This window comes from Athene noctua, chromosome 2, assembly GCF_965140245.1.
Source record: "Athene noctua chromosome 2, bAthNoc1.hap1.1, whole genome shotgun sequence".
Lineage (NCBI taxonomy): Eukaryota > Metazoa > Chordata > Aves > Strigiformes > Strigidae > Athene > Athene noctua.
Genome location: NC_134038.1, coordinates 129,926,782 through 129,939,618, shown reverse-complemented (window position 1 = coordinate 129,939,618; position 12,837 = coordinate 129,926,782). Strand labels below are relative to the sequence as shown.

General features: G+C 46.5%; 1 protein-coding gene across 1 annotated transcript in view; it reads right to left on the bottom strand.

Moving 5' to 3' along the window:
* The window catches only part of COL1A2 (collagen type I alpha 2 chain), a 42,059-nt gene extending 33,197 nt beyond the window's left edge, over positions 1–8,862 (bottom strand). The window contains exons 1-6 of the mRNA XM_074900295.1: positions 8,672–8,862; positions 6,389–6,399; positions 5,751–5,768; positions 5,029–5,064; positions 3,219–3,302; positions 1,753–1,809 (exon numbers count right to left, since the gene is read on the bottom strand). Coding sequence (XP_074756396.1) covers positions 1,753–1,809; positions 3,219–3,302; positions 5,029–5,064; positions 5,751–5,768; positions 6,389–6,399; positions 8,672–8,741 — 276 coding nt within the window. The 5' untranslated portion in view covers positions 8,742–8,862. The remainder of the gene's footprint in view (positions 1–1,752; positions 1,810–3,218; positions 3,303–5,028; positions 5,065–5,750; positions 5,769–6,388; positions 6,400–8,671) is intronic.
* Positions 8,863–12,837: the final 3,975 nt, after the last annotated feature.

Here is a 12,837-nt window from a genome sequence, read left to right as displayed (position 1 = left end):
CATAATTTTGGAAAGAAATTAAACAACTTTTACTCGTATTGTGTATACATCAATGTCAAATAATGATCAACTTCCATGTAACTATTTTGTTGTTTTCTGGTTTTGATTCAATTATCTGCGTTTCTCCTCCAAAATAAGTCACAAACATACTCCCCTTGCCTGAAATTAGAATTTATATACATCTTGGAAAAAAAGGGTCAAAAATCACCTTTAAAAAGGAAATTTCCATAGATTACTGCACTTTCTTAACAGTTGTCTTAAGCTTTACTAAAGAAGCAAACAACTTTGAACTGAAATTTAATTTAGGCTTTTATTGTCCAAATGAATGTTTATAAGATGTTTCAACAGAAATCATTATGTTTTTAATTGGTTTTAAAACTTTCTTGGGAACTCTTTTAGATTTTCTCATTACAAGATTAAAATCATGTGCCAGCTTTTCAATGGCTTATGTAGCTTTCTGAATACTTTTTATTAAGGGGAATAAATGCATATTAAATACAGGCATTTACTTATGGAAGCTAAAGCAATCTTGTGGCTATAAAAATATGCAGTAATTCTAGGAAAAATAACTGTTTCTGGACAATCTGAATCATATGTGCTGCATAAGCCCTGTGAATCTCTTCAGAAATTATATTCCATAATCATTTTTCTCTCCTTTTCTTGTCTTCCCAATTGCACACATTTTTGTTATGAATCTTAAAAAATCCTCACAGTAGGTAGATTCTACTGCTGTTGCTGTCAGATGAACCCTAACTCACTCAAAAATTGGAACTTAGAAATTGTGACACCCCAAATAAATCCTCAATCTACATTTTCTGATTTATTGTCAGACACTGAGGGCAGAACTTGATTAAAGATACTCCTATTTTCCTATGTTTAGCATCTAAATGGATATAAAAATATTTTCAAAAATTAATTTAATGTTACACTATTTTCAGGAATAGAAACAAGCACTTGACCCAGAATAATCCTGGGCAGCCTTCATCCTGGTCCTCACCCATCTGATGCATTGTCTGTGATGTCAGTGTATGTGGTGAATTTAACCCATGTTCTGCTATCTATGTACCCTGAAAATAACTGCTAACATCAGGAAAGGTTAGAAATTCATGTGGAGAGGCAACAGACTCCTTAACCATTCATTTGGACATAGTATACAATAACTGATAAAGAATCCTCATCAGAAGAGCCTTGTAGTAGCAAGTACTAATATTCAACTGTTGACAGCCAAGAGTGGTGGCCAATTTCCTACCAAACCTGTGCAATCCAAGGATATCAAAAGGGTCGTACAGTCATGGCAGAAAAATGGTCACCAACTGGAGCTGAGATACTGAGTTACTTTCTAGACCTATGTCTGCTTAAGAGAGCAGCTTTACATTCAATCTCATTCCTAAAACACAATCTTCTGTCTCAATATGGGTAAAATAATACTATATCAGTGTGTTATCTGACATCAGATTATGAGATTCACTGATTCATGAAAGTGTGGGTAACAGATAGAATTAAAGCACAAGACCCAGTAGTGCTATATTCAAGCTAAATATACACTCACAAGACCATATTTCAAGTTCTAAGGCTGTATTTCAAACACTTCATTGTCCTACATCAAAGGATCAGTTTACAGTCTGACTCAATATATGAGCAAAACATCAATTTTAACACTATGCTTTGCATTAATGCAGCTGGATTAGGCTCAAAGGAAAATACTAAACACGTTATCTATACAAGTTATCAGGTACTAAATCATATACCTACCATAGGTCCTGGGCCAAAATCAGCTGCTTTAGATGGATCATATTGAGCAGCAAAGTTCTGTAGGTAATAAAAAGTTTGAAATTAAAATACTAAAAATTTTACTTTAAAAAGTATTGAAAATGATCATTCTATATCTGTCACCTGACTTGCTATACTTGCTACACTGTATGTTAAGCAGCATACATAAAACTCAGTAAACACGGCCCTATCCCAAATAAATTTCTATTCACTTGTTTTCAGAAAGACTTGATTTTACTAGGAAGGCCCTTTCACACGGCTTCAAAGCCACACACGGCTTCAAAAGCCACACATGGCTTCAAATATCTACACAGCAGTGAAAGAGAAGCACTGCAACAGCGTGAACTGAAAATTAAGAATGTAAACTCAGTGCTCATTTAAAACTGAAAACTTTCTTGAAACCCTGAAATCATTCTGCCTCATTTCCAATGAGGGAAGTTACACATATCTTTTCACCATATTGCTTAAGTAAAATTCATGTACCACCCCTGACTATCAGATGAGGTGGGTAATTCAGCTTCAAAAAGATCTGAGGATCATGCAGCCTCAGAAAAACTGCACTGGATTTTTGATCTTTTATCAATACAAATTTTGTAAGCAAATATACATTTAGTTTTGTAAAGTACATTTTCTCGCTTCACTAAAATGGAAAAAAGTTCTATACAACACCACCAAAAATCTCTTTCTTGTGTTTTTTTATTAGTATATTAAAATAATAGAAATTAATAAAAGCAGTTTGGGTGTTGCTATTAGGAAAATAAATTATTGCTATTCCTATTGAAGGCAAAAGAGTATTCTTCTGTGCAGGAGGATTTACTAAACTTGATCAGTGTGACACTGTCTATGTCTTCATGCTGCCTGTGCAAGCTAATGTCAAGTAAAGAGTTAAAGCCAGCCTTCTGCAGAGAATACATGATGGACACTTCTGCAGAAAGTGTGTATGCGAGAGTCCAGTTACATTCTGCAGCGTGAATACAGATAGAAATTTAAAATTCTAAAGAAAGATATTCTAAAATTCTGAAGGACTTCTAAGCATGAACTTTCCGCTTATGGGTAGTCTTCTTCAGCTTATTCCAATAGAGTTGCTGTCTCTTGAAACCAACCACAAAGTGCCGTTTCTTTTCCCCATCTGCCTAAAAGCACAGGTTTCATTTACTTGATTCCTAATCCATACACATTATGGCTGTATAAATTTAATGCTCGTTAGCAGGGTTGATTTGCTCCTGTGCATAAATCGCTGTCAAATACAGAATCCAAATCTGCCACGAAAAATATACATCCCAAGGAGAGTTTCATTGGAACTGGGACCATCAATTTCTTGCAGATCACAAGAGAATGTTTCCTCTACTCTCCAATACAACGGCAGTGTTTTCCGGCAGATATGCATTTAGTCTTAGTCACAAAGCACAGATTAACAGTTTCAGTAATAGGAAGTTTGGATGCCTTACTCCGCCAAGACCGGGAGGACCAGGGGGGCCTGGAGGACCTGGTAGACCATCTTCACCATCTCTGCCTGGTGGACCTGGTGGACCCTAGAATCAAAAAGAGGATTATAAAGTGAACATTAGAAGCGGCTAAAGAAATCTCTGAAGTGATAAATTCATTAACAACGAGGCAGCATTGCTATATACGCAGTTTCAATAAATGGTTAACTTTAGAAAATAAGCATAGCCTGAAATTACATTGCCTTGCCAGACCTCGTATCAGATAATTACTGTAGTTTCATATTTGAGAAGATTTGTGGGGGCAATATTGGATCTATGCTACCAAACTGTAATCTCCAAATTGGGAATTTTCATTTTAAGTGACCAAATTTTGGACCCACGAACCCCAAGTGACCCATGCAGACCCACACAGCCTGCCAGATTCTGCTAGTGAGAGCCTAAAATGTGACCAACTGAGGACTGGCAGAGATCAGCCCTACTGGTACAAACTAACATAGATACAGAGTAAGTCAAAGGACAGTTTTTAATCAGTCTAGTATATTTGCTGGTACAATTGCAAATTCAGTGACAATAAAGCAGCGCTTTTTTACAGATTTTTGATACTGTTACTCTGCTACCACTGTCAGAACTTCTTTTACAACAGCTTGAAATTACATGTTTTCAGTCCAGCAACATTTGGCCTTATATTCTTTCATCCTCAGTGCACAAAGCTGGTCAATTTTTGCCATCGTGGCAATTGAGGTGAGATATTTCATTTGGTATGTATTTTGGACCCAGTTCAGTGCCAGATGAAATCCATAATACAAGTCATGGATTTCTAAAGGAGCTGGATTAGGTTTGGTGCCTTCGGGACAAAGCGTGTATCTCATTTTGTTAAACAAATTTAGTTAGTGGTAGCCTAAAGCAACTATCCAGCTGACCATAAAGATATACTCTTCCTAATAGTTCTCTTTACGTTTGTCAGCATTTTATGATCCAAGAAATCTTCCAGAACTACCTATCAGTACTACGACATATTCATTTTCAGAAGATACAAAAAAGGTACATGATAACTACACACTGCCCAGATAAGGATATGAATTTCAGAATAAGCCTTCATAAAAAGTAGCAATGATGCAGATGCAAATCAGAAAAGCAGGTTTCAGTAATAGAAAAGAATGCTACAACTAATTATTCAGCTGTCCTTCTTTAACTAATTATTCAATTGTCCTTGCTGTTACTTTTACAGCAGCCTTTAACAGTACAATATCCACTTTGACTAATAGAAAGTAGGTGACAAATGCCTACCTAGGGAGAGCTTTTTCAAGCCATCTTTGGAGGCACAGATAATGAATGATCCTCAAAGCTAGTTTTGTCTATTCAGATTTGATATAGAGAGTTTATCCGTATACCATATTGTTCAAAGACTACGTTTTTATGTGACAACTTTCTCTTCTGCATATTCATGCACTTTTTCCACTGTGGGCAGTTGGAAAAAAAGTTTTTCAAACCATCATTGGGAGTGCTAGGCTGCTGTCTGAACTCAACCACATCTGCTGGTTGGACTAGATGATCTTCAAGGTCTTTTCCAACCTTGATGATTCTGTGATTCTGCTCAGGCACAATTACCATAATTAGGTTGGTGAGACAGTGCTGGGGCAGAATTTGGTACATAGGTAACTTGGTTTCTTTTTAATTAAAATGTACATGCAAGCTTCTACAGGTACATTAATTTGATCTCACATCAATGCCTAAGCTTAATTTTTTCCTACTGGTCTTCCAACAACTGTTGTTCAAAGATCACAAACAAATGAATGTCAGTCTAAATCCTTACCCTTTCTCCCTGTGGCCCTTTGTCTCCTCTAGGGCCCTGCTTGAAGAAAATAAAACTTAATGAGTTACCATACAAATTTTCCAGGACTATGAAGGGAAACAGATACATTAGAAATAATTAGTGTACATAAAAAAAGGGAAAGAAGACTTCACATACAGGTCTGATAGCTATTTTCCACAGACAGCATATTCTTTTTCCACAATATGCTACTGAAAATAGATTAGTCACTGCCACTACTATGTCAGTTAAAAGTATCACTGCACCATCCACTGAAATACTTGCAAAGTTGGTTCTAGTCTTTGCTGAGTGACTGGCTCTAATTTAACAGTAGTGACTTTTAGAAATAAAACAAAAATCTATTTAGCCTTTCAGACCTGTATGGATATTGCTGTACTGTTCAAATCATGTAAATCTTTCTAAAGGAACTCTGGTTGAACAAGAATGTTACTTTGATACAGTTTAGTTCTTGGTAGGCTTAGCCCTGCTTTTGGGTAAAGCAGCTTATTTCAGTATTTGAATTTACCCTGGTGTTGAGATGTTGCATCCATTGTTCCCTCCTTTTTACTTCCTACTCATCTCAGTGCTACTGCTGTTCTCAAGGAACACTGGAAATAATTAATGTAGTCAGTTTTCCTTTCATCCAATATTTGAGAAAATATTAATCTGCCTAAGAATGTCTAATATCATCTCCATTTCCACACAAGAAAAATAAAAATGCTTACCTTGCGCCCTGCAGGTGCCTGGAAAAAATAAAGAAGAGAATTTTAAAAAAAGATGCAGTTTCTCCCAGTATTTTAAACTAAAATAATGTACAAACTTAGACTTATCTTCTTACATAGCTATAATTTTTCTCAGTACAGTATATTTAAGTATGCCCTATGGTTTTAAATTACTATGAAGGCTAGGAATTCATTATATAATAAAGATACATGTAACTACATTACAACATTCTGTTGAAGACTGACAATCTTATACCTATTACAGCCTATAAAGCTAGCATAAAAAAGTCACACCTGAGTTTTTTCATAATTCTTCTGTGCAATGAAATTTGGACTGTAAGACTGGCTTTAAAAGAGAGTCATCTCCAATCCAAACTGCCAGGTATAATGTCCAAACACCACTGCTCCGTTACTTTCTCCTCATGGTCTTTACACCTATGAAGGCAGTCTCTTAAAAAGGCCGTCCCACTTGAGAAATTGGGGTGGGTACCTTTCCAGGCAGTCCCTTCAGGATCTAATCCGTATCTTTCCATGACCATATTGGGAATTAATGTTAGTAAATAATACTGCCATGAAAAAGAAGTCTAGCCTGTTAATTGAAGTTGAGTATTATATATGAGATAAAAAATAATGATACTGACCTCACTCACATCTGGAAAAAGAAGGGAAAGAAAAAAAAAAAAAGAGATAATCAGAGTGTGGATTCAGTTATTTGACAAGTTTTACATTTCAAGGCTTTTTTTTTCCTTAACACAAGAAACATTTTCTTAATGTAATTTCTTACTTTTAAGGTGATTTTCTTAAACTGTAAAGAGTCACAGGTGAAATTGTTGTGCATTTCAAATTCAAAACAGACTTGCTAATGAAATTAAAACAACTAATATGGTTGATACAGTAAAAAGGCAGGTATCTTCTATAAGTCTGTTCTAAATGTGCTTAAACATATCTCCATGGGGGGAAATAATGCACATATATATATTTAAACATATGTGTGCATGCAATGGAGGAATAAATCCAGACAGGCTGCCACATGCGAAGATATTAAATTGTAGATAATCTTAAATTTTAATATAACTGGCCCCACCTCACTTTTTGTGGGGAATGGTTATACCTAAGCATTCCACAATTTCCTGTAAAATGTCATAGTGTGTAAGAGAGAACAATTTGAAGGTATTAAACACGAAATCATTTTTCTCTTTGTATGTTACTTACTTCCAAAGTACACTCTTGTTAATTAGTTGGACATACTAATTTTGAAAAATTTTTTCCTGAATCTCACGTAACTAAAAATCTATTTTGGCTGAAACTTACCATGGTAAAAACGTCTTACAGCACACTTTAATGCCAGCGATTTGGCATTATTACTAACCAACAGGTTGGTGGGTGTTTTTCCACAAAGAGTCACTTTGGCAAAGTATGATCACGCTAAATTCAGACGATTCATACAGTCCAGCAAAAAGGTAACAATAATGAAGTGCTCAACACGGAAAGCACTGAAGTAGCCCGGCAGAACACCGACTGCCTCTGCCAACCCAACGTGAAGTTCAATCCATCAGTGTCCCCAGGTGATGGTGGCACTGCCGACTACACGTCTTTCCGGAATAAAGGGGGCGGTCGGTACGGCGGGATCCCCGCACACACCGCTCCGTCTCCTCGGCTTTTGCGAAGCCGCTGCTACCGCCGCCCGTCACCGGGGCGGCGGGGGGGGGGGGGGGGGGGGGGATGTCCCCGGTGGGCGGCCACGGTGCGCCGGGACAGGCCCCAGCCCGGCCGCCCCGCCAGAACGGCCCCGCCGCGGGCCCTCGGGCCTGCCCCGGGCCGCTGCCACCGTGCGGCCGGCAGCGCCGGCGGGGGCCAGGCGGGGCGCGGGGGGCACCGTCCCGGGGGCTCCGGGCGGCCGGGACGGGCAGCGCAGGGCTGCTCCCTCCCGCCTCCGCCCGGGAACCTGGCCCAGCCCCAGGCCGACGCCGGTCCCGCAGCGGAAAGGCGGCGAGGGGCTGAGGGGGCTCTTCGCAGGCTGCCGCCGCCCAGCGGGGAGGTGGGGGTGGGCAGCCGCGCTCCTCCGCCAGCGGGGCGGTGGGGGGAGACCCAGTCCTCTCCCCAGCGAGTGGCGGAGAGCCGCGCTGCACCCGCGGGGAGCCCCATCCCCTTTTCACCCGGGAGCCAAGGGATATTCCTGCCCTGCCTCCCTCTTCCTGCCTCCTACGGTCTTCCCCTCGGCGGAGACCCCCGGGAGGGGGGCGCTGAGCCTGCGGGGAGCCTCCCGGGCAGCCCCGGGGAGCCGCGGGCAGCTTCCCCCCGCCGGGCCGGGCCGGAGGGCGCCCAGGGGCACGGCCAGCCGCAGCGGCCCCGCTCCGCCTCCAGGGGGCGCCGCCGTGCGGTGAGGCGGCTGCGGGACGGGGCGCTGGGGGGTCCCGGCCGGGGCTGGCCGCCGCTCGGCCGGCCTGTTCCCGAGCGGAGGGGGGAGCCGCCGCCGGCTCCGCTCCCCCGCTTCGGTCAAGCGCGCCTGAAGTCTCACAAAAGCGCATCGTGGGTGCAGCCGGGATTCTTCCGCTCGCCGTCAACACGCTCCTCCCAGACTTTAAGCATCTCCGCTTCAGTTAGGGCTTTGCATTCTCCTTGGGATACGAGCCTCTCTTTCTTTTTTTTTTTTTTTTTTTTTTGGGGGGGGGCGGGGGGGTTGTCTCGTTGGCCTTTTGCCATCCTTTTCTATTTCTGAGGGGAAAAAAAAAAAAAAAAAGCAGCCAGATTCTGATCTGGGACGGGGGCGGCAGCCTGACGAGATGGGTCTCTAGAGCTTGGGAAGCTGCAGCTGGCCGCAGGCAGCCACCCGCTCCGCGGGGCAGGCGCCTGGAGAGAGCGCAGAGAGCGGGACAGCCACCCCCGGACACCACCCATGCCGCGAACAAGCTAAAAGCACTTACGTTGGCCTGTCGCTAGGTATGAAGTTACTGCGAGCAGCAACAAGATCCGTGTATCCACAAAGCTGAGCATGTCTAGTTGTAAGACATGCAGACTCCTTGTGGTGCAGAGCCCCTGGTCGGTGGTTAGCGATTACCTACGGGGCGCAGGCATACAGTCTTGAGGAGTAACTCCAAACTTAGCAGAAACCTGCTGCCCGGGATGCTAAATTAATCAAGCCCCGGTCCGCCCTATTTATACCGCAGGAGGGTCCCGGGGCCGCGAGTCACCGGCGGCGGCGCAGCCAATGGGCGCGCGGCGGCCGCGGGGCCCGCGCGGCTCCCAGGCCGTCACGTGCCCCGTGTCTCCGGCCGGCGGCGGCAGCCTTGGCAGCGGCGGGCGCGGGGTCGGCGGGGGGAGCCGGGGGGAGCCGGGGGGCGGCGACGACGTTAAATTGGTTCCATGCTTTGAGGACGTGGACACTTTGAGGCTTTGGGGAGGAAAATCTGACTCGTCGTCTCATTCTTTTTTTTTTTTTTTTTTTTTTTCAGACGTCCCCCGCCCCTCGCCCTGCTTTTCTGGGGCCGCGACGGGCGGGCGGGCGGCTGGCACCGGCCGGGAGGGCGCTCCCAGGGCTTTCAAAGCAGGAGCTGTCCAGGGCCTGCGGAGCCTCCCGCCCCGCTCGGATCGCGGCGGGGAAGCGGCCGGGAGAGCCGGCAGGAGCCCGGGTCCACTGCTCGAGCTCTCCCCGCCGCCCCACCGCAACCGAGGGCAACAGGCGACCCTCCCCCTCACCAGCGGGCCCGCGGCGCCCGGCCCCTGCCGCACGGGGTGCGGGCAGCCTGTCGCCCCGCTCTCTCGCATCTCCCCGCCGGCAGCCGGCGTGGCTGCTCGGCTCCCCGCGGCGAGCAGCGGGCAGCCACAGCCCCGTGAGCCCGCCTGCAGATGCCCGCGGCAGAGCCCCTCCGCGGGGTTTGCTCTTCCCGGGGCGGTCTCTCCGGCCGGGCCGCGGGCGAAGAGCCGCGAGTTTCTTCTCCCGGCTTGTTGGCCGGTGGGGCAGTGTGCGTGTGCGAGGGGGCGGCCTGGGGTGCCCCGGCAGCCGCCCGTACCGAGCGCTCCCCGCCTGCCGGCCCGTTAAACACAGCCCCGCGCGGGATTGGGGACGGGCGCTGCCGGCAGCTCCCCTTCCCGCCGGCCCCCCGCGCACCCAGCAGAGGGGGAAGCTGGCGGGGGTCGCCTGCCACGTCTGTCCGGCAGCCGGCTTCGCCCTTCTCGGGGGGGGTGGGGGGGGGCGGGCAAAAGAGGGGGGGAGGGCACCGACCGCCCCCCGGCGCTCAGGGAGGCCGAGGGGGGCGAGAGGGGGTGCCCGCGCCGCGCCCCTGAGGGCTGGCAGGGACAGGCTGCCGCTCGCGGCGGGCAGCGTGGCCCCGTCCTCCCTCCCGGGCGCCTCTGCCCCAGGGACCGGGGTCGGGGGCTGCAGTCATTTGGGGTGGCCCGTCTCGGCCCCGCCGGCCTCTGGCCCGCGGCGGCTGAGGGGAGCTGACGTGGTCCCGCCGGCCGGGCCAAGCGGCGGCCGCGGCCAGCCCGCCCCCCCCCTCCCCGCCCCGGGGCTCCTCCACGGCAGGGAGACGGCCCCCTCCCGAGCCCCCTCTGCTCGCTGAAGGGAGTCCCGGGCAGAGGTGACGGCGAAGGCAAGCGGGAGCCCCGCCTCAGAGCGGGCCCCCCTCTCCGGGGCGGAAGGGGCGAGGAGGGCGCGGTGGGACGCGGTGCCGGCTCCCCTTCCCTCCCCCAGCCCCGGGTGTGGGTCGCCAGGCAGGCGGATCCCGCTCAGACACACCGGCGAGCCTCAGCGAGCCTCCGCGCTGGCGGGGGAGCCGCGGCGGGCGGAGCCGGGGGGCTCCCGGCAGCGGGGCTGGGGGGGCCGCGCCGCCCCCTGCCCACCCCTCAGCCGAGGGGGTCGTTTCCCCCGCAGCCTGTCTCGGGGGGGACGCAGGGGCTGTATGCAGCCCTGATTTAGAAGCTGCCTCCGGGGGGGGACGTGTACAGAAAGGACGGAAAAGCTGGGACGTGGGTGTCCCATCTCAGGGGGGACCCCCAGAGAGGCTGTGTCCCAGGGGCGCTGCCAGCACCGGGCACCGCCGAAGGCAGGAGCCCCTGTGCCAGGCTTCCACGCGTGTCAGGGAGAGCCAGCCGCACCCGGGCTGAACTGCCTGGCTGAAGCCGCCTTCGGAACGTTCCCTCGCTATCAGGAGTTCCGATGAAACGGGTAACGTGCATGACAAACGACACATGGAATTAAACTGCACGTGGAATTAAACCTGCAGTTTGGATGAAAAGCCAACGGTATCGGGAAAAGGTGGTCCAACAAAATTTGCCTGACCGCGAAATAGGAGCCCAACAGATGATGACAGATTAAAACACTGGGATAAAAGTACATGGCATAAGCAGTACAGAAGTATTCTTTCATGGGAATGGTATCAATTTAAATCAAGTAGGATTTAAAGTGAACCTGGACAGCAAAGTTAGCTAAAGATTACACTAGCATAAACCTAAAATAGCTGAGTGGGCTTCAAAGAAGTTGAAATAATTGAAATTAGACCCAAAGCACTGAGGCTCAAGTCAGAGTATTTCCTGACACCTCCACTTCCAGTGAATAGTGGTGGAGTTTTTTAAACTTTTCCTTTGAAATCAGTCATTTCACACTATAACCATCAGAAGAACATTTATTGATCGATTATGATAGTAATTAGACACCACTGAGATGAAATCTGTTCTGATTATATATATATATATATATAATGTCAGACAACTGTTGCTTTTATACATATTTTCAAGAAATGATAGCCCTTTTTCTACTAATGGAATACTCTGATGGTGCAAGAATATGGACACATGTATCCTGATCAAACCAAACTAAACTACCATTCCCCTCTGTCCTACACAGGAAAGACAACCCCCCAACCCAAAGAAGGGAAAACCACCCTGAAAGATGTGGATTTTCAACCGCCATGCCTACCGTAAAGCAAACAGCTGAGGGAGATGCGCAGCCAGAAGCTCAGTGACACACAAAAACTGGTGAGATTATATGAAACTACAGTTCCTAGCCTTCGAAAAAGATATGTTCTTGGTACACTCCAGCCATTACAGTATTGGTGCATATGGGTAATAAAAAAGAAAAGGAGATACAGGATAATAATTCGTTGGTATGGCTCTTTTCCCATGTCTACAAGTCTCTTTTCAACAAACCACCATGCTGAAAAACCCAGAACTGAAGTTCTCTAGGACTGTCAGCTTTGACCTAACAGTGTCAGATGCATACTTGACCTTTTGAACCTATGGAGCCTTTGGCGATATTCTTCACTGACATTTATCTCTAGTCTTCACATTTTGAGGAAAGATGAGGAAGGAAAAAGAGGAATCTCTTTTCCCTCTAGCATCAGTACTAATTCAAGCAACACCAAATTATTTTAGGGTAAGTGACAAAGGCCCATTAGGTTGATCTTCCCGCAAGCTATCATTATCATACAGATACTGTCACAGCTTCTGTTGTGAAGGTAGGCTACATTGCTCATCTACTCCATCTAGACATGCAAAGGTAACTTGGAGAAAGATTCAAAGTATTGCCAAAAAAGAGAGTGCACAGGGAATTTATTTCTATGGTGTGAGCTTGGAAAATATTTTTTCCTTAAAAGACAATTATTGTAAATTGGTTGCTATTATGCAAATATCTTTACTAGTACAGGGACTCCTAAATTAACACAAGTAACATGACAGCTTTTGGAGCCGTTAGCATACCAGAAGTGATTTGATCAGCCAGCTTTAGCAAGGAAACATCTAAGAACTCATTTTCCCTTTGGATCCTATCTATTTAAAGAAACCATTTCTCACTGAAGCCAGTAATGCCTATGGCACAACTTAAACTGAAACTGATTATAATAAAAAATAACCTTTGGAAAATTTGCTGGTAGGGAAAGCTTTGAAAGAGATGAGCTTCCAGGTAATGTCGAAGAACATTTATTTCTCGTTATTCTGAACAATTAATTAGAATGCAGACCTAAAATTCTGACAGCTATAACTGTTTCTAATACATACACCAGGAAGCACTTGCTACTCCTTCAAAACTTATCATCCAACTGTGAGCCATTATCCAGCCAAACAATTTAATACTCTCTAGCCAGTACCTTATTAC